General features: G+C 43.8%; 1 protein-coding gene across 11 annotated transcripts in view; it reads left to right on the forward strand.

Annotated features, from left to right (window-relative positions):
• The window catches only part of ILKAP (ILK associated serine/threonine phosphatase), a 109,107-nt gene that overhangs the window by 34,226 nt on the left and 48,698 nt on the right, over nucleotides 1–26,183 (forward strand). For all 11 annotated transcript variants that reach the window (XM_030215831.1, XM_030215821.1, XM_030215820.1 and 8 more), the window contains exons 4-5: nucleotides 6,820–6,926; nucleotides 15,215–15,308. In XM_030215831.1, coding sequence (XP_030071691.1) covers nucleotides 6,820–6,926; nucleotides 15,215–15,308 — 201 coding nt within the window. The remainder of the gene's footprint in view (nucleotides 1–6,819; nucleotides 6,927–15,214; nucleotides 15,309–26,183) is intronic.

Here is a 26,183-nt window from a genome sequence, read left to right on the forward strand (position 1 = left end):
GCAGCCACTCAAAACTCAAAGTCCTGGATTTCAGGCGTGCTGACTTCAGTAAAATGGGGGAATACCTGAGGAAGGAGATGATGGGCTGGGAGGAAGTACAAGAAGTGGATGGACAGTGGTCCAGGCTGAAAGAAGCTATAAATAGGGCCACGAACATTTATGTAAGGAAAGTAAATAAAAGCAAGAGAAAAAGGAAACCGATATGGTTCTCCAAGCAAGTGGTTGAGAAAATAAAGGCTAAAGAGTTGTCGTTCCAGAAATACAGAAAAACTCAAGAAAAGGAACATGGGGAGGAATACCGGATGAAACTGAAAGAAGCCAAGAGAGAGATACGTCTGGCGAAAGCACAAGCGGAAGAACAAATGGCTAGAAATGTAAGGAGGGGTGACAAAACTTTCTTCAGGTATATTAGTGAAAGGAGAATGACTAAAAAGGGAATTGTGAGACTAAAAGATACTGTGAACCGCTATGTGGAAAATGATGAAGAAAAAGCAAATTTGCTAAATAGATACTTTTGTTCTGTTTTCACAGAAGAAAATCCTGGAGAAGGACCGCGATGGACTGGAAAAAGTACAAATGAGAATGAAGTGGATATAGCACCATTCACAGAAGAGAGTGTGTATCAACAACTTGAAAAGCTAAAGGTGGACAAAGGCATGGGGCCGGATGGGATCCACCCCAGGATATTGAGGGAGCTCAGAGAGGTTTTGGCGGGTCCTCTTAAAGATTTGTTTAATATATCCTTGCAGACGGGAGAGGTTCCGAGGGATTGGAGAACGGCGGATTGTGGTCCCTCTTCACAAAAGTGGTGATAGGGAAGAAGCTGGAAACTACAGGCCGGTAAGCCTCACTTCGGTTATTGGAAAAGTAATGGAAGCGATGTTGAAGGAAAGGATAGTGAATTTCCTGGAAGCCAAGTTGCAAGATCCAAGACAACATGGTTTTACCAAAGGGAAATCGTGCCAAACGAATCTAATTGACTTCTTTGATTGGGTGACAGGAGAATTGAATCAGGGACGAGCTATGGACGTAATCTACTTAGATTTCAGCAAAGCTTTTGACACGGTTTCCCACAGGAGGCTCTTAAATAAACTGGATGGGCTGAAGATAGGTCCCGAGGTGGTGAACTGGATTAGGAACTGGTTGATGGACAGACGCCAGAGGGTGGTGGTGAATGGATTTCGCTCGGAGGTGGGAAAGGTGAGTAGTGGAGTGCCTCAGGGATCGGTGCTGGGGCCGATTCTGTTCAATATATTTGTGAGTGACATTGCCGAAGAGTTAGAAGGTAAAGTTTGCCTATTTGCGGATGATACTAAGATCTGTAACAGAGTGGACACCCGGGAGGGAGTGGAAAACATGAAGAAGGATCTGAGGAAGCTAGAAGAATGGTCTAAGGTTTGGCAATTAAAATTCAATGTGAAGAAATGCAAATTGATGCACTTAGGGAATATTGGTAAATTCCTCTCACTGCAACTACAAAATGTGGGGGTTAATTTTTAAAGCTGAGTTCCTAATTAGGAAAGACACATAGGTGCATATGCTTACATTTAAAAAAAAAATACGTGCATAAGTTACAAATCCAAAATCCATTCTGCTTGTTCTCTATTTCCTGAATGTTTATGTGCGCTTACTTTGTACATAGCAATAACCCTAGGCAATTTTATAAGAGCCCTCTCGCTACACCGTATCCCTGGAATAGACTTCCTGAGTTAGTACTTCAAGTCCATCTCTGGTCATATTCAAATGTAGGCTAAAAAACCCCTTTTTTGAGGCTGCTTTTAACTCGTAACTTCTATTCACTTTTTCAGTACCCATATCTGTTTTATCATTCCCACCATAAGTAATTCCCTAATCCCTTATTTGTCTTGATTAGATTGTAAGCTCTGTCAAGCAGGGACTGTCTCTTACATATTTAGTGTACAGCGCTGCTACGTCTAGTAGCAAAACTTAGGAGCCAGCAGCTGAGACCTCTCTTGGTTATTTTTCCCCATCCTTCCAGCATTGTCTCCAGTGAAGTTTGGTGGAGAAGGGAAATCCCCTCCCAAATCAGCAGTAGTTCTTTTAGAAAATGACTTACTAAGGCTTTTTTCCTATTTGTGTCTGTGGACAAAGAAATACCATTCTTACAGTGACTCTGAAAATCACTGGCAGAAGCAAGTAGTCTCCTTTCACAAAGTGTGATGTCAGTTGTGTGACAGCACCCTATAGTTAGGTGAAGCAAAGAGGTAGCCTGGGTTCCCACCAGTCTCTGTTCTCGCTCTTGTATACTTCCCCCCCCCCCCCCCCCCCCATTTTACCCAATGTTTGTCGCTCACACAACACACTGTCCCAGACTTCACCCAGTCTCTGACTTGCTCGCACGCACCCCACTTCACCCAGTGTCTCTCTTCCTCCCTCTCTCTCTCTCACCCTTAGTTAACCCAGTGTCTCTTGCCTGCTATCTCATATCCCTGCCCCCCCAGCCAGTTTCTCTCTTTCATACCCCTCCCACCTCCAACTTTCACCCTGTCTCTCTCATCTCTAGCCTTCACCCTGTGTATGTGTGTCTCTCTCTCTTTCATATCCCCCACCTCCAGCTTTCACTTTCTGTACCCTCACATTGCGAGCTGAATTTTTAGAAGAAACTGTATGCTTCCTATTTTCTTGCTGCAGTTCAACTCTGTGTGTAAACTTGAGTGTATAGTACAGGAAGTCTGGGCTGGTCTCACAGCTTTAAGTCCCGCAAGACTTGAAACTATGAGACGTCCCAGACTTCCTGCACTGCACGGCTCATGGTTGCATACTAAAGTACCATTTGAGGCAGTACTACACAAAATGGCCAAAATTCAGGGGACAAAATCCCAGGCACCAGCATGCAATTTCTAGGTGCCATGGCATCTTGGCGCTTGGGATTTGTTGAGCCCTATATTGGTTTCATAATACAATTTAATAAGTATGTGAGAGAGAACCGTATTTAACTTTCATGTTGCATCTCCTCAGAATTAAAAAAAAAAATTGATCTTGCAAAGCACACATGAAACTTCTTTATTTCAAAATTTAGGAATTCATGGTAGTAGTACCCAATTGTGCCAACCCTTTCTGCTGCAATGAAAAGTTTGGTCTTTTTCTATTAGAGACTTGCTGCTTGACACTGGATCAAAAGAAAGGCTTTAGGAAATAAGGGAACCACAACTCTGTTGAATGAGAAAATGGTCAGTTGTACCACATTTCATTAAAGGATTAGTGCTGAAACAATTCCACCATTTATAGTTAAAGTGAACCTATTTTTCTGTAACCTTAGCAGCATAGTGGTGAATAGATGGGTATCATGTATTAATATTTTGAAGGGTGACATTATTTTTATCATCATATATTTTTATTTTTAGAGTTGTATATGGTCTGTTAGGAAAGGAAACTTCATGATTGTCTCCAAATTTGAAGTTCCTTGACATCTGCAGTAGATGAATCCAGAGACTTGTGGGTTATGAGCATCTACCAGCAGGTGAGGTTAGAGAGCACAGAACTCAACTCTGTCTTATACTAACTGACCAAGGAGCATACCGTCCTATATCTCAGTCTAAAGCAGATGTTGAACGGTCTCTCTCAAACTCCTGCTCTCATCTTTACCTATGGTTACCATACATCCTCTTTTAAAAGGACATGTCCTCCTTTTGGGTGTTTTCAGATATGTCCACCAGGTGTTTAATTTTTAGGAAAATATCCTCTCTCTCTTTTGTGTGTCTATCACCAAGGAGGTTTGATTGACTGACTGAAGATGGCATCATGTGACAAGACCGAAGCTGTCTACATCCAAGGAGGTTTAATTGCTTCCCTATGCAGCTGCCATCTTGATACACTCAAAATACATTACTTCGTATGACAGCAAGCTCCGCCTGCTGGCTTCAAGCTAGATAATGGAGCAAGCATGCGCCCGCCGTCTCCTGTCAATTAAACCTCCTTGCCTATGACCAACACACCAACCCACATGGCCTATTAGTCTGGACACATGGGGGTGCTAAAGGGAGAGAAAGGCATTGCTGATCTCCTCTCTGTTTCCCTGCTGCTTGAATCTGTCAAAGGAATTTTGCTTGTGCAACACAACTTTAAGCATATGTCATGTAAAGATTTTCACATGTATCTCAGAAGCAGCCAAAGTTGTTGAGGGATATCTGCTCTTCTGTTAAGTTTGCTTGGGCTCAGACTTGGTTAAACTGAAATCCAGAAGTTTCTGAAAAGTAGATCGTGTACTACTGTACTGTCTACTGCAAATCAGTCACTATTTGATGTGTGTTCATATTAACTAAAAGCCATTTACACATTTTCTAGCAACCATTTTTATTTTTTGTGTCCTCTGGTTTGTCTCTGTAAATATACTGACCTTATCTTTACCACAACTCCTGTTCTGGGTTTCCTGGTCCAGTTGAGCTTGGCGTCTTGACTTAGTAGTGCTAGCTTTAGGGGTAGACATGGTGGTGCCAGTCCCTCCCCCATCTCTGTTCCCCTATCTAGCCACTTGGTCTATTCTCCTTCCTCACTGGTTAAAAAAAATTCTATTTTCATTCAAAAGAGGAAAAGAGGCACTAAGTGCAGGTTTCCTGCTTTGTGGTGTCATTTTGGAAGGGGGGTTAAGCTGTCGGCATTCGCTTTCACAGAGAAGTGTCTACTTTGCTACAAAGGAGTGAGTGTTGCTTTAAATTTTCTTTGAGTGTTGCGGTTAACTCGTGTTTTTTTTTTTTCTTTCTCTTTGCTTCAATGGCAGCAGAACCAGTTAAATGTTGCTTTTGCTCTGGGAAGCAAAAAGTATTAGGACTGGGTCCAGTTGGTGTTCTGTTTTGGTTTCGCCCAAGGCCGCGTCTCTTCCTGCTGAACCTGTTGCTTTCCTGCATGTGTGATCTCGGCCTCATTCCCCTCAGGCTGTTGGCTATGATGCAGTTACCACGGCCATTTTAAGTGAGCATGGGTCTGTAGCATTGTCGATGTCAGCTCAGGTTCCTAGTTTTTCCTTACCTTCCACTTCAGCTGCAGCCAATTCAGCGGTTCTGGAACCTTTTTTTCTAGAACTGAGGGAGGGGGACCCTGAAACTCAGAGGGAGGGGGAGGGAAAGGAGAGAGGGGAGGGAGGGGGCCTGGAACTCGAAGGAAGGTGGAGGGGGGACGAGGGAGGGGGGACTGCACCACCTGTTAAAAAAAACAAACAAATTCAGCACCCCCAATCATTTTGAAAAGTTGGCTCCTATGCCTGCACCATTTTGGTTTCCTTTCTCTGGACCACTTCTATATGCATACCAAGATACAACCTCCAAAACTAAACACGGTATTCCAGGTGAGATTTTGGCAGTGACATGTACAGGGGCATTATCACCTCCTTTAAGCCCAGCATCACTCTGACTTTGACCACCCCTATAGTGCATGGTTTTGCTACCTGGAGAACATTAGACACCATCACCCCAAGGTCTCTGTCTTGGTCCATTCACCCTATTGCATAAAACTCACTTTGGATTTCTGCAGTCCAAATGCATCAGTCTGACCTGACCTCTTTCGCATTAAAGCTTAATTACCAGGCGTTCAACCAGTCTTCCAGGGTTTTGAAGATTACGTGTTGTATTGTCCACTCTCTCAGGAATGTCCATTCTGCTGCAGATCTTTGTCTCATCTGCAAAAAAAAGCATATTTTATCTTCTTTCACTTTGGCAGTATTGTTCAGAAGAATATTGAAAAGAAATCAGTCCCTGAACCAATCCCTGAGGCTCTCCATTATTCATCTTTCCACCAAATTAATTCCATTTACTACTGCCCTCTTGTCTTCTGTTAGTCAACTAATTTCTAATCTGGTTAGCCATCTTGGAACCCACCCCCAGGCTGCTCAATTTGTTTATGAGCCTTCATTAGGGATCAGTATCATGTGCCTTGATCTGCCTATAGTAAAAGCATGTTGCCTCTGATCTTGCAGTCCACTGGTTTGTAGATAGATCACCATTAAACAGGAGCATTTTCATTACTTATCCCATACCAAGGTAAAGCTTATGAGCCTGTAGTTTCCATCCTCCTCTCTCTTACCGCATTTTTTTCAATCTTGTGGATTCCACTCTCCAAACATGTTTTGAACATCCTTCAGCAAACCCACCAATACCTCTGAACTCCTTAGTATTCTGTGGTGTGTATCATCTGGCACAATGGTCTTATCCATTTTTCAGTTTTCCAGGTTCTTCTTAAACAGTGTCTTCTGCGAAATGATGTTTTATCTATCCACTCCCATGTGTATATTTGCTAGCTATCTGTGATTATTCAGTCTTTCAGGAGTACCAAATAGAAATATTCTTTCAGCAGTTCTGCCTTTTCGTCATTATTCTCCACACATTGGTCTTTGGTAAGTTCCAATCCTATATCATCACCTCTGTTGTACCTCCTATCTCTGGTGCGTGTGTTTGACGGCATTATTCCTGGTAAATTCTCCTATTTTTCTCTTTGGTATGTACCCATATATTAGTGTTAGATATTTTGAATGACTTTATATGTAATGAATGTGCGCATCGCTCGTGACCAAACAGAGGTGTCTAAACTTACCTGATCTTTTGGATAACAGTTCATCATAGGTTTTTTTTTTTCTATTGTATACTTACTGTAGCCTATGTATGCTTTCAAAATATGCACCTGTGGTGGAATAATCATCTAATGCATACTTTTAGAATTTGGAGGAAAAACGGAGCAATGCTAGTCTCTAATAACTTGATGTGAGGAGGTGCAGGCTGCAGCCAGCTTCTGGTTGAAAGCAAGGAACAGTATCCTGATACATTTTTAACTTAGTATTGTTCTGTCACCCTGTGTTTTTTCCCTTTCTAGAACCCGCCTTTCATATTTTGCTGTGTTTGATGGACATGGAGGATGTCGTGCTTCAAGGTTTGCAGCCCAGAATCTGCATCAAAACATAATTAAGAAACTACCTAAAGGTCAAAGTTCCCTTACTCATTTATGTGTATCTTTTTGCCCATATGGGCATCTTTTTTAGACCACAGTTCATACATGCATGTATACTAGGCTGGAAAAACTTCAGATGCCAAGTTGTGCAGGTAACTAAAATTTGGCACCTGCACCCAAGAGAGGAACTTTGAATGGCAGGCAAGAAAGTAGCTGCTATAGCTGCTTTTGGAAAGAGGGAGAGAAGCTGGGTCCAGGTCAGCAAAGAGCTACACCATAGGTAGGAGATGAAGAAGAACCACTATGTCAGCCATTCCCAAGCTAGTCCTCGGGGCACACCTGGTCCCATAAGGTTTTCAGGATATCCATAGTGGATATTTATGAGTTAGATTGCGGTTGAGGCAGTGCATGCAGATCTAACTCATGTGTATTCATTGTGGATACCCTGAAAACCCGATGAGACTAGGTGTGCCCTGGGTTGGGAACGGCTGCACTGTGTTGGCAGCTGCAGAGGCAGGGGAGGGAGAAGCTGGGAATAGAAAACAGAAGCCACAAACCTATAGTTTTTTTTTTTTTGTTGTTGTTTTTTTCTTTTACCTTGGTTCCTAAAAATGTAAACTGATGGCCAAGTTTTCCTAAAATTTTCCACCCCAACATCTGTCCAAATTGAAGGGTGTGTGGTTTTATGTATGCACAATTTAACCTCTTCCCTCAAGTGAACTGTATGAGATAACTATATAGCAGGCACAGAGATTATGCAGCAGAAATCTGCATGAATGATGTCTACTTTGTAAAGACAACGTACATATGCTCCACCCGATATTCAGCCAGTGGCGGTCAACGTTCTTTTGTTTTGTTTTTTTTAACACTGACTGTGGGTTGCTAAATTAGCCCAGGATATTCAATGTTGGGCCGTGTGTGGGCCCTGGCACTGAATATCCAGGGCTAATTTGCCTGATGCTAGGAGTCGGAGCTTGTGCAGGTCCCAGCTGATATTCAGCTGGGGCCCACATAACCATGGAATAGCAGTCTGGAGCTCAGGGAGCCCCCCCCCCCCCCCTCCCCAAATAATCCCCCAGCTTCCCTTCTCCTTCCCCCAAGCCTGCAGTTGTCAGAACCTCCCCTACTCCCCCCTGGGCCTATCTTCCATCCCTGGTGATTCAGTAGGGGTAATGAGGGGGAGGAGCGAAGCCCACTCGCTCCTGCCCCTTGTGGCTGCCTGTAGAAAATGGCTGCCTCAGCCTTGTGGTATTTGTGAAGTACACAAAAGTTATACCTGCTGCAAGGCATATATGGCGCCTAGACTGAGAAGTTTGTTTCTTAATAGTTTGGCCAGCTAACAGATGGTGCTCCTCTCTCTCAGAGGCTTCCAGAATGCTGTAGGGGAAAAATAAGGAGGGAGAGATTCTTTCAAGAAATGTTTTGCAGTTTACTATGATTTGAAATTGTTTCTGCTTATTAAAAATAATTTCCATTTTATAACACACACACACACACACACATACACACACACACACACAGTTCCTCTCAAGTGCAGCCCCAGGCAACTCCTGAAAGCAGCCCATGAAAAAGTGTGCTTAGTCGTCGTTTCCCCCCCCCCCCCCCCCCCCCCCCCCGATATTCAGGCAGCAGAAGGCAGCGCAGTTAGCTGGCGCTGGCCCCGGATATTCAATGCCAAGCTGTATCTGGCAGCTGGCATTGAATATCTAATCTTATCTGGTTAGTGCTGACTATTCACGCTTAACTTGCTAAGTCGTGCAACATAGCTGGTTAGCTGCTAAGTGCTGATAGCGGAGATAACCAATTATCTCGCTCTGAATATTAGGATATTAGGAGTTATCCAGCTAAATGCTATTTAACTGGCCAGGAGCCATTCCTGGCCAGTTAAATAGCACTGAATATTGGGCTCAGTATGTTCACTGCATATACCTATATGCACATATTCCCCCCACATAATTTTATCAGTGTCATTTCTCATGTGTAAATCATGTTCTGTTCACAAAAAATGGTTTATAAAATTACTCTTTATGGAAGTAATTTTGTAAAGGATTTTTCACACATTAAAGCAGAGGTTCTCAACCCAGTCCTTTGGACACACCTAGCCAGTCTGTTTTTTGGGATATCCTCAATGAATATGTATGAGGTAGATTTGATTAGAATGGAGGGTAATGCATGCTTTAAAGCCTTTTATAAAATTACTCAAGAGGTTTTGCACATAAAAGTATATGTAGTGCCAAGCAGGCATGTACTTGTACTTGATCTACATAAAGGTGTGTTCAGAGGTGAAGTTTGGACAGCACAGATGGATTTGCAATTTACCTAAAATTATTTATAAAATATTGAGACTAACATTTTTAGTTGTTTTATATATTGGCTTATATTATGCCTAGAATATATAGTAATTGGAGGTATATAAATGATTTTTAAAAATAGATAAATATGCATTTGTGCCTATGCATGAGCAGGTATAAATGTTTGCACCTTCAGTCTAGGCACAATTTCTGCCTCCAGTACTTTATAAAGAAGCTTCCTTTTGTCCACCCGATTATCCCAGATACACATATATTATGCCTCTCAGCTAGCAAATGGAATTAGAGGCAAAAGAGCTGGAAGCTATACTTTGTAAGATTCACAGTGCAGGCTCAGCTCTCCAGTATTCTTTTTCTCCAGCATTCCATGCACAGAAGACTAGTCTGGAAACTGCAGGTGGGCCCAATTGGAGAAGTCATCATCCAGCTGACTTGACTCAGCGGATCTTCCAGAGTTCTGCCAGGGACAGCCGCACTTGAGTGATACCTGGAGGAGTCCAGGACTTTCCCAATCCTAAGCGAGTTTCTGTGGGATTTTTTCCCCCTACTTTCTCCTCCCCCCTCCCATTTATTTTGGAAGGTTTTTTGTTTGTTTTTTAAAGAGTTGATTGGTCTCTAGTGACTTGTATTTCAGGCTGTCCCACAGATGAGAGGGAAGAAAGTTGTCTGTCAGACCAGGAATCATTGCAATGGGAGGGAGCTCCCTGGCCACTTTTGATGAAGTTTTCCATGTTTCATTTGGTGTCATTCTGGAAGCAGCACTTCCACACAGCCCCGCTTGGCTGGTCCTGTGTCAGTGCCAATCAGCATAGTGCATGGTTTCCCATGCTGAGACCTGGTAGGTGTATGGAGTGGTGCATTTGAGGAGTTTGGTCAGGCTGAACTAGCAGACTGGTAGGAAGGCTGACCAAACTCCATTTACCTTGTCTCCAAAATTGTGTGCAGGTGTAGCCTCAAAAACTTGTTTTTGTAGACTTCATTCCAAGAGAATCTCTTGTTTGGAGAGATTTAGAGAAGATTGTGAAAGATCTGGGAGACATGAAGCCTCAGAAACTACAGGAGGACAAGCCAAGGAGTTCCTCTTGGGCAGTGGGTGGTAGACCTAGGTTCAAAGAAGCTAGATGTTATCACACGGATAAAGAAAATTCTGTGTAGTGCCTGTATCTCCATTGTAGGTCCTCCTTTTGTTTCAACCATAAAAGAGGCTCCTAGGTTAAAAAGACCTCAGAGGAGCACAATGAGTGTTTGGGGTGTCCAGCCATCAACAGGTTGACTGTCCATATTTTTCGAGACGTGGACCCACATTACATCCAAGCAGTGGGTTCTGAAGGTGGTTAGAAGAGGTTATGTTTATTTGTACGTTTGCTGTACTACCTTTCTTTCTAAACAGTCAAAGTGGTTTACATCTTAGTTAAAAGAAAAAATTAAATAGAATTTTAAAAGGAGGAAAGAAAGGAGGGGGAGGGGGGAGAGCCTCAGGTATAGCCATAGCTGTGGCTGACACCACTTTAAACAAACTATCATTACCTTTACTAGACATTCTGATTTTTTTCCCACCAGCTCAGAGACACATTTATAGTTCCTCCATGTCATGTGCTGACCAGAAAAGCAGCAATTGTGGCCACATTAGGGAGGCTTTTGACCTTAGGGGCAGCGATCTCTGTCCCCAAGGAGGAATGGTGCAAAGAATGTTACTCTATATCTGTCATTATTCTGAAAAAAAAAAATTTTTAATTTGAAGGGTGTGAACTGGGCCATGTGAGTCCTCACTTGGGGATGGAAACATTGCACTCCAGTCATTTTCACGGTATGCATTTTCACATTCCAGTTTGGGGGCCTCATCAAAGATTTCTGAGTTTCACCATCCTGGGTCAGCACTTCCAGTTTCAGGTGCTTCCCTTTGTGTTAGCCATGGCTCCTTCTCCAAGGTCTTGGTGTTAGTAGCAGTGACGCTGGGTAGAGAGAGAATTTGGATTCATTTGTATCTCATTGGTTTACCCCCAAGAGTTTAATGAGTTGTCCAGCTGTTGAAGTCCCTGTGTTGGTGAGCAAGTTAGAACTCTTGTAGTGCATAGCATATCTCGGGGCTTTTTTTTTTTTAACTGTCTGAGTAAGGTGTTTCTGGCCAAACACAGGTTGTTGGAGTTCCAGGCTCAGACATGGGTTCTTACAGTGAAGAAAGTGCCTCTGGCCTAGGATAACATTTAGGTGCTCAGTGCCATGGTGGTAACTCTCAGCCTTGTCCCTTGGACTTAGACCTGCATGAGATCCATTCAGTCTCCCCTACTGTCTCATTGGTTGGCACAGCATCAGATTTAAGAGAAACAGTTGCCGTGGACACCAGAAGCCAGAGTTAGCCTGAATTGGTGGCTTAACTTATAGAACCTAGTGAAAGTCATAGACTTGAAGCTCCCAAATGGTTGATATTGACAACTGACACAAGGTCATTTGAAGGCTCATTGTCTGAGCCAAGTGGCTGAGATGTTATATTCGATCAACCACTTGAAAACTCAGGGCATCTGGAAGGCATTGCATGCTTTTCAAACTCTGTTGCAGGGCACAGCAGTCAGTCTTTCCAACAGTGCCATGGTATGTATTATGTGTGGGTGCCATATAACCCATTCCCCCTATGGCACCTACACATAATACATACTGCATAGTAGCACAGTTACTCATAGTCTGTTGGCTGCTACTGGCCACTAGTTGGGTATGTTCATTGTCAGAGCCCGTACTATGGTTTGTTCTGAGCTCTGCACTCTGCATTCTGGATGAGGGCTTTGGTTTAGTCGGCAAGGAGGAATGAAGAGCTCAGAAGTGCAAAGGAAGATACTATGCTACTGGGCTGAGATCCATTTTCAGGCACTATCAGTAATGCACATTGAAGGTTCTCAGAATGTCCAAGTGCATTTCTTGAGTATACATTCTCTGAATCCCGAAGAATGTGAGTTGTCAGAGAAGACTCTTTTGCTGTGGACTAAAGCTGGTGGGGTACTCCGGTGATGGATTTGATGGTAACAAGTCGGAACCCCAAGTTGTCTCAGTTTTTCATTTGACATGAGTGTAGGACAGCAGGGTTGGATACTCTCCTACAGAAGTGGCCTTGCTCAGGAGTGTTTTCTTTGGCTTGAGTGCTGGAAAGAATGGCTTCACTTGTAAGGTTGTAGCTCCAGATTGGCCAAGATGCCTGTGGTACGTGGATCTGATTTGGTTCAAGTGGGAAAGATACTGAGGCTTCCACAGTAGAAAAGGGCTTTCTCATTCAGAGACCGTTTCTCATAGGCAACTCATCTTGCTTTTGTCTTTTGGCATGGCCATTGAGGAGGAATGTTTGAAGTATAAGGAGTATGCAAATGGAGTTATCACAACTCTTTACAGGCAAGGCAAAAGTCTATGTCATTAGTTTGTGCTAGAGTTTGGAGAGTGTTTGAAGTATGGTGTGTGGTGAATAGGTTTTCTTCTGTTTGACGTCATATGTCCAGCTACTGTTTTTGTAGGAGGGCCTGAAAAAGGGTCTAACCTTGGTTTTCTTGAAGGTTCAATTGACATGGTTTAGCTTATTGGAGTCACTTTGCAAGTGTTTTACTAGGATTACAACACAATGTGATGCATTTTCTCAAAGGCGTTGCATTTTTATGTTCACCAGTAAGGCCAGTGGTTCTGTCATGAAATTTCAGTTTGGTTCTTTGGGCATTGAGTTCCATGCCCTTTGAGCCTGTAAAGAAAGAGTCCTTAAAGATCTCAAACTAAAACTGGTATTTCTAATAGCATTCTGTTCAGCTAGGCATATTTCAGAACATCCAAGTCTTGTAATGTTGGGGGCACTTTCTGGCATTTTACAGAGGCAGGTCTCTCCATTATAACAGGTCCTTCCTTCCTTTTGATGGTGGTATTGGCCTTTCTTGTTAATCTTTTGTCACAAAGACTGGGGAGAGGAGAGTTTCGCCTGCTTCGTCTCTTAGGGCACTATTACAATATTTCACAGGTCAGAGCACTTATTTGTGAAGGGCACAGCAGCTACAAAAGCTTCTGTTGTGTGATAGCTGAAGTAGGCAGGCATTTTAACATATATTCTAAAGGTTCAAGGGCATTTGGGTGCATTATAGCAGAAGTATGGTGTCATCTTGGGCAGACTGATGGTTGTTTTTTCCCACTGAGATTTGCAGGTCTGCCTCTTGGTCTGCTTTGCACACCTTTTCTAAACACTATAGACCGGATGTTCAGGCCAGAGAAGATGCTGCTTTGGGGTCCACAGTTCATGGAGTACTGATTTCAGCATTCTACCCTGTGTGAGGATTGCTTTAGTTCGTCCCATACATTTTGAGACTGGTCTGGTGGATGAAAAGGAAGGAATAATTTGGAATTACCTGCTAATTTTCTTTTTGCATCCAATCAGACCAGTCCAGAGGCCGGATTAGTTCTCTGGATTTCCAATTTGTTTTCTATCTTGTTATTTAATTTGGGATGGGATGCCGCTCTGAAAGATCCTTGGGAGGAGGGGGATCTTGAGTAGGTGCACATTATGGTTTAGGACTCTGGATTCTCTCTTCCCATAAATTGGTTGGGAGGAAAATTTGTGGTCAACATTTGCTTTGTTACAGGAATCTGGACAGTTGCATGGTGCCTCTTATAGAGCAGAGCTTACAGCTGTTATGTCTCTTTCTCCATCTGCTGGCTGATGGACATAACCTATGCATTTCTGGACATGTCTGGTTGGACTCAAAGAGAGAAAATTAGCAGGTAAGTCCAAATTTTTCAATAAACACCTGTATGCCTTTTATAAAGTAGGCACCTACTTGACCTTCACATATAGGCAGCCTGTTATAAAATTGGCGTCTGTATGGTTTGTATGCAAGCGTGCATACCATTAATCATGGTTAGTTTACACGGATATACATGTGTAAAAACAAATCGGCCGATATTCAAACTGATTTAAGTGGGCAGGAGAGGCCCCTGCCCACTTAAATCACCTGTGGCCGCTTACCTCCCTGATATTCAGCAGCACTAAACCGGGTAGTGCCACTGAATGTTGCCTCTGACCATCCTTTTAAAAAAATGGGCAGGTCAGGGGCAGTACAATTGTGCGGATGCTGGCAATATTCACTGCCAGAATCCACATAGCTAAGGGGGCGAATTTATGACTGCTCAAAAGCTGTTCTAATTCTGCTTGCTTAGCTATGCGGGTGCTGGCTGAATATTGGCCATCAGCCACATAACTTCTTTTTTGTCTTTTTTAAAGCCCCCTCCCGGAATGCCCCCTATCCCCCCCCCCCCCCCCCCCCCCCCCCCCCCCACTATCTAGGTAGGCATCCCTTGGGCCTACCTGATGTCCCTGGTGGTCTGTGGAGGGGTCATCGGGGGCAGGAAGAAAGGTCGCTCGCTCCCGCCTCTTGAGGCTTCCCTAAGAAAATGGCTGCTGTGATCGCTCATGGTGCTGCAGTGAGAGATCATGGCAGCCATTTTCTTAGGGAAGCCACAGGAGCAGGAGCAAGTGGTCTTCACTCCTGCTCCCAGCAACCCTCACAGACCACCAGGGATATCAGGCCCAGAGTGGCCTTTCCATACAGCGGAGGTGGGGGGATGTCTTCAAAGCGGGCTAGGGAGAGGAAAGGAGGGGGCTGGGAGGGTGATTGGGGGGACTATTAAAGAGAAAAAAATTATGCAGGTGCCGGTCAGTATTCAGCCGGCACCCGCATAACTGTTATGTCGGCCCTGGTTGAATATTAGCTGGGATCCACATAAGCCCCAATGGCCAGCATCAGCCAATTAGCCCCCAATATTCAGTGCCAGTGCCGGCCAATTAGCCCCCAATATTCATTGCCAATGCCGGGACATGGCCAGCACTAAATATCCGAGGCTAATCTAGCTAGTGACAGTGTTTAAAAAAAAAAAAAAAAAAGAATGGCTGAATATTGGCCAGAATGTTTATATGTGTGAGTATGTCTGAATAGAGTAGGCAAGTGTAGTCTGTCTTAGAAAACGTACACTCATTTTATCCACATGTTCTATTTCAGGAGAGGTAGGCAATATAGAGAAGTTGGTGAAGCGGTGCCTTGTTGATGCCTTTAAGCAGACAGATGAGGTTTTTCTGAAGCAAGCTTCTAGCCAGTAAGTGACTGTCTTCCTGACATTCCAAGGGTGGGAACAGAAGAAAAGTTAAATATGTATATTTTTTTCAGTGTGGGAACAGAGAAGCAGAAATAGTCTGGTTGGCTCATTGCAGTTTTCTTATACATGTTATAATAGATTGTATTTATTCAGCACACTATTTAAAATTCTGTATGTTATATACTACAGTAAATCAAATGTATTAAAGTGGACACATTCTCTGTTATTCTGACAATAAGAAAAATAAATTGTTTATAGTGATTCATTGCCTTTTGTGTGTGAAGAAGGAAAAACAGATAGGTGTAACATTGAAATGGCTGAGCTAAAAGAGATTGTCATCATTTGCAACAAGATCTAGCTCCTCAAAGGCTGAATCCTTGAATTCCTCCTCTCTCCTGCAAGAGTTACTCATGGTGATCTCACTTTCACAACTTGCCCCAACAGATGGAAGACTCAAATCTGTAGCATACCTTACACGGCATTTCCACCTAGCCACTGGGTTGGTCCATTATCAGTGACTGTATACAAACAATTTAATTAAATTTTTAGGATGACTTGTAGCTAATTTCATGTTCAGTTCTTGCTAGGTACATATACATAACTAATAAATATTTACATGACTGGATTGCACAGGTATGTTTATCTGAATGTTGAATTATAAATTGCTAGAAGTGAAAATAAACTGGTGCAGTTGTTTCTGTTTTCTGAAGTAAACAAAATGATTACCAAAATGTACTATCAATGAAGAAGAAAATTTGCAGAAGTTTGTCTCTTCAAAATGGAATTTAACGATATGGATCACCTTAAAAAGAGATGATAGAACCTCTGTCCATGTGGGTGTTGTCTACAGACCTCCGACACAATCGGAGGAACCTAGGTAAAGATCTGATCGCAGATATTCAAAAGTTGGAAAAGAAGAGCGTGAGGTGCTGTTGCTGGGAGATTTCAATCTGCCAGATGTAGATTGGAAGGTTCCATCTGCGGAATCAGAAAGAAGTAGAGAGATCGTGGATGCTTTTCAAAGTGCTCTGCTCAGACTAATGGTGACGGAACCCACAAGGGAGGGAGCGACGCTGGATCTGGTGCTCACAAATGGGGATAGTGTGTCAAATGTCCGAGTGGGTGCCCACCTGGGCAGCAGTGACCATCAAACAGCGGCCACTCAAAACTGAAAGTCCTGGATTTCAAGCATGCTGACTTAAAATGGAGGAATACCCGAGGAGGAGCTGATGGGCTGGGAGGACATACGAGAAGTGGAAGGGCAGTAGTCTGGGCTGAAAGAAGCTATAAATGTGGCTACAAACCTTTATGTAAGGAGAGTAAATAAAAGCAAGAGAAAAAGGAAACCGATATGGTTCTCCAAGCAAGTGGCTGAGAAAATAAAGGCTAAAGAGTTGGCGTTCCTGAAATATAGAACACGGAGAGGAATACCGGATGAAACTGAAAGAAGCCAAGAGAGAGAGACGTCTGGCGGAAGAACAAATGGCTAGAAATGTAAGGAGGGGTGACAAAATTTCTTCAGGTATATTAGTGAAAGGAGGAAGACTAAAAAGGGAATTGTGAGACTGAAAGATGCTGCGAACCGCTATGTAGATAATAATGGAAGAAAAAGCAAATTTGCTAAACAGATACTTCTGTTTTCACAGAAGAAAATCCTGGAGAAGAACCACGATTGACTGGCAAAAGTACATATGAGAATGGAATGGCTATAGCACCATTCACAGAAGAAAGTGTATATGAACGACTTGAAAATCTAAAGGTGGACAAAGCCATGTGACCGCACGGGATCCACCCCAGGATATTGAAGGAGCTCAGAGGGGTTCTGGCGGGTCCTCTTAAAGGTTTGTTTAATAAGTCCTTAGAGATGGGAGAGGTTCCATGGGATTGGAGAAGAGCGGATGTGGTCCCTCTTCACAAAAGTGGTGATAGGGAAGAAGCTGGAAACTATAGGCCAGTAAGCCTACTTCGGTTATTGGAAAAGTAATGGAAGCGATGCTGAAGGAAAGGATAGTGAATTTCCTGGAAGCCAATAAGTTGCAAGATCCAAGACAACATGGTTTTACCAAAGGTAAATTGTGCGAAATGAATCTCATTGAATTCTTTGGGTGACCGGAGAATTGAATCATAGACGATCTATAGACGTAATCTACTTAGATTTCAGTAAAGCTTTTGACACGGTTCCCCACGGGAGGCTCTTGAATAAACTTAGCAGGCTGAAGATAGGACGTGACGTGGCGAACTGGTTGACAGACAGACGCCAGAGGGTGGTGGTTAATGGAATTCACTCGGATAAGGGAAAGGTGAGTAGTAGAGTGCCTCAGGGATCGGTGATGGGGCCAATTCTGTTCAATATATTTGGAGTGACATTGCCAAAGGGTTAGAAGGTAAAGTTTGCCTTTTTGCGGATGATACCAAGATTTGTAACAGAGTGGACACCCCGGAGGGAGTGGAAAACATGAAAAAGGATCTGCAGAAGCTAGAAGAATTGTCTAAAGTTTGGCAATTAAAATTCAATGCAAAGTGATGTACTTACGGAGTAGAAATCCACGGGAGACTTATGTGTTAGGCAGTGAGAGTCTGATATGTAGAGACGGAGAGAAAGATCTTGGGGTGTGTGAAGAGCAAAGAAACTACAAGCCCCAGAAGGCAGTGCAGCACCAGAAAGATTCAGAACCAAGGAACTACAAAGCCCAGAAGGCAGGGCAACGTCAGAGAAACCAGGAACTAAGAAACTACAAGGTCCAGAAGGTAGTGCAGCAACAGCAGAGGGATCAGGTGAAGGGAGAAGATTCTATGCAAGAGAGGGAGGAGCCGGGGTGTGATTGGGAGATGGAATCAGATGGGGGAAAGGAGGAGCCCCTAGACCGAGAGGAAGGGGAGGAGAGAATGGAACTGGAGGAGGTGGAAGGAGGGGAGAATGAGGAGGAAATGGAAGTGCTGGTGGAGGGCTCTTAAAGTGAGTTATGAACTGAACTGGAGAGAGTGAATGAATCCTTGGTGAATTGACCCGGTGGGTGGATGTCTGGTGGTTTTGTGCTGACAAACGAGGGAGTTGGGTCATTAGGTCTAAGAGTGAGAAAGTGACTTAGACCATATTGCCATTGAATTGAACTGTTTAATTTCATTTCTAAGATGAACGGTGGTGGAGAGCAGTGCTAAACTGAACTGTGTTTGAAGGCAATGCTAAACTAAACTGTGTTTGAAAGCAGTGCTAAACTGAATTGATGAGGAAAGCATTGCTAACTGAACTGTGAGCAGTTCTCATTAGCTGTGTGAAAGAGCAGTACCACTAAGTACTGGATTAGAAGCAGTGCTGGAGAAAACCATATTGAAAGCAGGGCCAAAGTGAACTGTGTGGAAAGCAGGCCCAAGCTGAACTGTATTGCAAGCAGGGCTGCAATGAACTGTGTTTTAAAGTGGAGCTACACTGAGGAGGGAGGAAGGTCTGGGAAGCCTTAAAGCAGATTAAATGTACTCTTGAGATAATAAAGCACTTCTGGTGATTTGCCTGTTGTCCAGAGACCTGATTACAGACTGTCGACTCGGGAGTGAAGGGCGTGCTTGGTGAAGAAAGGAAGAGACTGAGAAAGAGTGATGTGGATCTGGCGACTAAGCCTGACAGGTGATACTACTACTATTTAATATTTCTAAAGCGCTACTAGGGTTACGCAGCGCTGTACAATTTAACATAGAGGGACAGTCCCTGCTCAAAGAGCTTACAATCTAAAAGACAAGTGAACAGTCAGTCCGATAGGGGCAGTCTGGATTTCCTGAACAGTAAGAGTTAGGTGCCGAACGCAGCATTGAAGAGGTGGGCTTTAAGCAAAGACTTGAAGATGGGCAGGGAGGGGGCTTGGCGTAAGGGCTCAGGAAGGTTGTTCCAAGCATAGGGTGAGGCGAGGCAGAATGAGCGGAGCCTGGAGTTGGCGGTGGTGGAGAAGGGTACTGAGAGGAGGGATTTGTCCTGTGTACGGAGGTTACGGGCGGGAACGTAAGGGGAGATGAGGGTAGAGAGGTAGTGAGGGGCAGCAGACTGAGTGCATTTGTAGGTAAGTAGGAGAAGCTTGAATTGAATGCGGTATCTGATTGGAAGCCAGTGAAGTGACCTGAGGAGAGGGGTGATATGAGTATATCGGTTCTGGCGGAATATAAGACGTGCAGCAGAGTTCTGAACAGATTGAAGGGGGGATAGATGGCTAAGTGGGAGGCCTGTGAGGAGTAAGTTGCAGTAGCCAAGGCGAGAGGTAATGAGGGCGTGGACGAGAGTTCGGGTGGTGTGTTCAGATAGGAAAGGGCGAATTTTGCTGATGATAAAGAGGAAGAAGCGACAGGTCTTGGCTATCTGCTGGATATGCGCAGAGAAGGAGAGGGAGGAGTCAAAGATGACTCCAAGGTTGCGGGCAGATGAGACGGGGAGGATGAGGGTGTTATCAACTGAGATAGAAAGTGGAGGAAGAGGAGAAGTGGGTTTTGGTGGAAAGACGATGAGTTCGGTCTTGGACATGTTCAGTTTCAGGTAGCAGTTGGACATCCAGGCAGCAATGTCGGATAAGCAGGCTGATACCTTTGCCTGGGTCTCCGCGGTGATGTCTGGTGTGGAGAGATACAGCTGGGTGTCATCAGCATAGAGATGATACTGGAAACCATGAGATGAGATCAGGGAGCCCAGGGAGGAGGTGTAGATTGAGAAGAGAAGGGGTCCAAGGACAGATCCCTGGGGGACACCGACAGATAGCGGGATGGGGGTGGAGGAAGATCCATGAGAGTGAACTCTGAAGGTACGGTGGGAGAGAGAGGAGGAGAACCAGGAGAGGACAGAGCCCTGGAACCCAAATGAGGACAGTGTGGCAAGAAGTAAATCATGATTGACAGTGTCAAGAGCGGCGGATAGATCGAGAAGGATGAGGATGGAGTAGTGGCCTCTGGATTTGGCAAGGAACAGGTCATTACAGACTTTAGAGAGTGCTGTTTCTGTCGAGTGTAGAGGGCGAAAACCGGATTGAAGTGGATCGAGGATGGCATGAGAGGAGAGAAAATCAAGGCAGCGGCTGTGAACGGCACGCTCAAGTATTTTGGAGAGGAAGGGTAGGAGGGAGATGGGGCGGTAGTTGGAGGAACAGGTAGGATCAAGTGATGATTTTTTGAGGAGAGGTGTGACTACGGCGTGCTTGAAGGTGTCAGGGACAGTTGCAGTGGAGAGAGAGAGGTTGAGGATATGACAGATGGAGGGGGTGACAGTATGAGAGATGATGTTAAGTAAGTTGGTGGGGATGGGATCAGAAGAGCAGGTGGTGCATTTCGAGGAGGAAAGAAGGCAAGCAGTTTCCTCCTCGGTGATGTCAGGAAAGGAGGAGAAAGAGGCTTGGGTTGGTTGGTTGAGGGAGAGGGTTGAAGGGTGAAGAGGAGGAGATGGCTTGGTAGTGAACTCAAGGTTGATTTTTTGCACCTTGTCGCGGAAGTAATCGGCCAGTGATTGAGGAGAGAGCGAGGGGTGGGTGGGAGCGGAGGGCACTTTGAGGAGGGAGTTAAGGGTGGCGAAGAGACGACGGGGGTTGGAGCTAAGAGAATTGGTCAATTGGGTGTAATAGTCCTGTTTGGCAAGGAATAGGGAGGAGTGGAAGGAGGATAGCATGAATTTGTAGTGAAGGAAGTCAGAATGGGTGCGAGATTTCCTCCAGAGGCGTTCAGCAGATCGGGCGCAGGAGCGAAGGTAACGGATGAAAGGGGTCAGCCAAGGCTGGGGATTAGTACGCTTTGTGGGACCGGAGATGGATGGTGCGAGGGTGTCCAGAGCAGAGGAGAGAGTGGCATTGTAAGCGGAGACAGCTTTGTCGACAGACTCGGAGGACATGATGGAGGGGAGGAGATTAGAAATACTAGAGGATAGGGTGGGAGGGTCAATAGCCTGGAGATTCCTGGACGTAGTGGTTAAAGTTGGATGGGGCTGAGGGGGGGGGGGTGAAGAAGTGTGAAGGTGATCTGAGGATAGTATCTGAGGATCTGAAGGCGACGAAACAGTGTGACAAGGCGGTGGCCATAGCCAGAAGATCGCTAGGTTATATAGAGAAAGGTGTGACCAGCAGAAGAAAGGAGGTGTTGATGCCCCTGTACAAGTCGTTGGTGGGGCCCCACCCAGAGTATTGTATTCAGTTTTGGAGGCCATATCTTGCTAAGGATGTAAAAAGAATTGAAGCAGTGCAAAGAAAAGCTACAAAAATGGTATGGGATTTGCGTTACAAGACGTATGAGGAGAGACTTGCTGACCTGAACATGTATAAGCTGGAGGAAAGGAGAAGCGGGTGATATGATACAGACGTTCAAATATTTGAAAGGTATTAATCCGCAAACGAACCTTTTCCGTTGATGGGAAGGCGGTAGAACTAGAGGACATGAAATGAGATTGAAGGGGGGCAGACTCAAGAAAAATGTCAGGAAGTATTTTTTCACGGAGAGAGTGGTGGATACTTGGAATGCCCTCCCGTGGAAGGTGGTGGAGATGAAAACGGTAATGGAATTCAAAAATGCATGGGATAAACATAAAGGAATCTTGTTCAGAAGGAATGGATCCTCTGAAGCTTAGTGGAGATTGGGTGGCAGCACCGGTAGTGGTGGGAGGCAGGGCTAGTGCTGGGCAGACTGCTACAGTCTGTGCCCTGAAAATGGCAGATACAAATCAAGGTCAGGTATACACATAAAGTAGCACATATGAGTTTATCTTGTTGGGCAGACTGAATGGACCGTACAGGTCTTGCTCTGCCTCATCTACTATTTTACTATGTTTTGTGAGGCCTAACTAGGTTACATTTAACATTTAGATAACATAAAAAAAAAAAATTTCCTTATCCTTGAGGCAGCAAAAACTGACATTTCAGTGATGACATCACCTGTATAAGAAATTGTGCAGCCCTGATATTGCCAGTATTTATCGGCCTCTAGCAGATGGTACAGGTGATGTAGCAGGATTTGATAAAGGAAGCTTATCTCCTAAGGCACATTGCCATTGATGTTGGAAGCTGAAGTCCCAAGCCCTAGGATAGTTTCTGCTCCCTAGGTGTGGTCTCCTGTATGGTCAAGTCCTTGGACAGCGAGTCTCTGCATTGTACATGACTCCATAGGTATCCTTCTCAACTAAATAGCCATTTAGAAAAAGAGTAGACATGGGGTTGCCTTGTAAAAGGACGTGTGGCCTTTGGCACAGGAAAACAAGCTCAGGAGCTGCAGTATGACTGGCAGTGGTCCAATCCCATGATACTCCCTGGGTTGTTAATAGTGGGAGTTCTTGCTTGGCCTGAGGGTTCAGCTTCATGCAGATTCCTTTGCCCTCGGCAAACGTAGATTCTTGAGCGTGTGGCCTCGTTGTGGGTACATAATCCTTCACCTGGGAGAATGAGGCCTTCAGGTTTGTAATGTACATTGCAGGCTGACTTCTGTTCAGCTATTTCTGCCAGTGTCCCCTAAATAAGAGGGATTGACATTGGTTTGTAGCTCTCACTAAGATTTGGCTCTAACGCTGGTTTATTTTAAAACCATCTTTATCAAAGCCTGCTGTTAAGAATCGGGGAGCCATTTTTCTTGAGGGGCAATGTCTCTTCCAAATGGGTTAGTTTTGTGTTATCATGACAGTGATAAACCTCACTCATATGCCAAGGTTTGTGGAGTTCAGTATCAGTCTCTGAAATTTACTGCTAACACTTGCTATAGCACTAGTATCACGCCAGAGAGAGAGCTTCCTTATGAAGTTCATAAGATCTAATACAGCAGTCACTGTTCCTACTGTGGCCTTGACCCTAATTTTGCCTGACCACAGAAAGTGTGTGACCTCAAGGCAGCATGGACTAATGATGTCCTATGGAGCACCTGCCCAGGTCATTACCCCAGTTATAGGTTTTGTGGGTATGACCCACAATTTTGGAAGCTCTGATCAAATATGTATGGGCAGTCTGTGAAGATGTGTTCGGAAATTCCATTTAATCAAACCTGTGGCACCTGGGTAAATATTTTTGTATCTTTCGACTACATTTCCTTGGTCTCTGACTACATTTCATGATACTTGAGGATCTTCTGTCTTACCATATACTACATCAAATAATCAGTGCTATTTTTGTGTTTTTCTCCATGAAGTTACATAGTAATACTATTAAAACAAATTGTAAAATTAGTACATGACAGTAGATAAAGACCGAATCGACACAGCTGTGTTTCGGCCCAACTGGCCTGCGTCAGGAGTCTGTTACACCATATATGTGCTCTCTGGCAATAATAGTCCTTGTAGAGTATTCAAATAAACACGCCTTTATTCAGTAACACTCTACCTTTAAAAAGGCTGTGTGCACAGTTTAACAAAGTTCGTTGTGGAGGACTCTGATGTTGGTAATATATATATATATCTCATCAAAAGAAGTTCTAAAGATACTTGCCAGCGAACGCAAGTATCTTTAGAACTTCTTTTGATGAGAGATATATATATATTACCAACATCAGAGTCCTCCACAACGAACTTTGTTAAACTGTGCACACAGCCTTTTTAAAGGTAGAGTGTTACTGAATAAAGGCGTGTTTATTTGAATACTCTACAAGGACTATTATTGCCAGAGAGCACATATATGGTGTAACAGACTCCTGACGCAGGCCAGTTGGGCCGAAACACAGCTGTGTCGAGTCATATCACCTCAATAAATCTATTCAATTTTTATTCTGCTTGTGTCGTCCCCCTTTTTTTTGATTTTTATATTTTACTTATTTTATTTTTTCAAGTTTTTCCTTTTACATCTGTATATACTATTCTTTTATTTTTATTATTATTATTATTTTTTCCCTTTTTTTTGTCTTTTTTTCTCTTTTGTTGTATTATTATTATTTTTTCCGCATCATCTTCGCTGTTTTTGATTACTGTTGTTGTTTGCGAAGACAGGTTTCTTCTGTATTTTTGACAGTAGATAAAGACCTGCATGGTCCATCCAAGTCTGCTCAACATATGCATACTTTAGTCTTGCTCTGTCCTTGCTATTTTCAGGACGCAGACCTTAGAAGTCTGCCTGGCACAGGCTTCCTTTTCAATTTTTCGAGTTGCTGTTGAAGCCTGCTCTAACCCAACCAGATTTATCTATTCATCCATAATCCGGACACAGACCGTAGACGTCTGCCCTGCCCTAGTTTTGCTTTGCAACTACTGGATGTGCTGCTTAAGCACAGCTAAGTTGTTTTGATTTCATTCTCGTTTCATTTACTGTTTTTATCTCCCTCCTGCAGGAGGGCATTCCAGACATCCATCACCCTCACTGTGAAAAGGCACTTTCTAACATTACTCTCTGTGAGCTCAATTCATGTCCTCTAGTTCTACTGCTTACTCTTTTCTCAAAAAGGTTTGTTTGCATATTAATACCTTTCAAGTATTTAAACATCTGTATCATATCACCCCTATCCCTCCTTTGCTCTAGGGTGTGGTTCCCAAACCTGGTCCTGGAGGCACCCTAGCCAGTCAGGTTTTCAGGATTTCCTAAATGAATATTTATACTACTCCCTTTGTATGAGCACCCCTTATTTCATTTCAGTCACAATTTCTGAATTAAATAACAATCTAGTGACCACTCTTTTACAATTTTCATACACTTTATTATAATCCTCACCAAAATATTATAAAAATCTAATATTTTTTAAATTTTATGGTTTTCTTGCATCCTTCCATTCAACCATTATTCTACTACTGCATCCTCTCTTCTCATTCAATTACTCATTTCATACATAAGATCCAAGGGAATTGCAGAATACAAAAAAATTCAATAATCCCTTATGTTTTCAGGATATGATTACAACTTATCTCATATGCAACCTTTTCTCTATGCTGTATAGGAAGTCCTCCTTTTCTCTGTAATATTCCTTTCAAACAAGTTCTATATCCTCTGATCCGGAATAGTTATTCCAAACTGATAACTTTCTGGTCAGATTTTCCCAAAGTACATATAAGTTGTTTAATATAGTTCTTTTGACCATCTGATGACTTATTGGTCAGATTTTCCAAAATACTTATAGGTTGTTGAATATAGTCCTTCCAACCTAGTTTCACGCTCCTCCCTCGGTATCTCAATGAAATCTTCTCATATCAACGTCCTGCGTTCCAACTTTACTTCCATTGGAAAATATAGATGAGAGAGATTTGCATGCACTGCCTCCACCTCATGCAAATCTATCTCATCCTCCAAAATTCTCTCAGGGTTGTGATACCAATGCTTTTCTGATGTAGTGATGTGAAACTTGAAAGTTGTTTCAAAAGTTCACAATGGATGAGACTTTTCCCCCTTATATCTTTCTGTATAGAAATTGTTTTCCATCAGAACTTCACAGCCAGCTATGAAGTGAGTAACTGCTTCCAGCTTTTCCTTATAGAATCAACATTTATCTGTTTTCCAGGGTTTTTGGTGTGTGCTGTGAACCATCACATCTGTGGATCATTGTGAATTTGATTTACCCGCTCAATCCAGTGTTTCCTTGTCCTGCTAGACCAGTTAGTAGCGTATCAAGGGCGGGATGGTGCAGGCAGCAAGGGGGTGTGTGGAGCAGGTGCGTGGCTGTCGGCTCTGCTGGTCCCCTGCCTCCAGCCGTTCACCCCCTTACTAAGTGCATTGGGGGTGGGGGGCACTTCGGGGGGGGGGAGGGGGGGCACAAGCAGCAAGATAGGAATGCCACTGAGACCAGCCCAGATGAGTGGGTTATGTACCCCATCTGACAGATGGAGGCAGAGAACACTGACAATTCAATGTCTTCATTACCAGTATAAACTATGGGGCCGTCCTGGACCTTGCCAGTACTTCTGTGCCTCCAGCATAGGGTGCAGGTGGACTGGTGCAGCAGGATTTGTTGACGTAAGATCTCACTCCC

This window comes from Microcaecilia unicolor, chromosome 10 (genome assembly GCF_901765095.1).
Source record: "Microcaecilia unicolor chromosome 10, aMicUni1.1, whole genome shotgun sequence".
Taxonomy (NCBI): domain Eukaryota; kingdom Metazoa; phylum Chordata; class Amphibia; order Gymnophiona; family Siphonopidae; genus Microcaecilia; species Microcaecilia unicolor.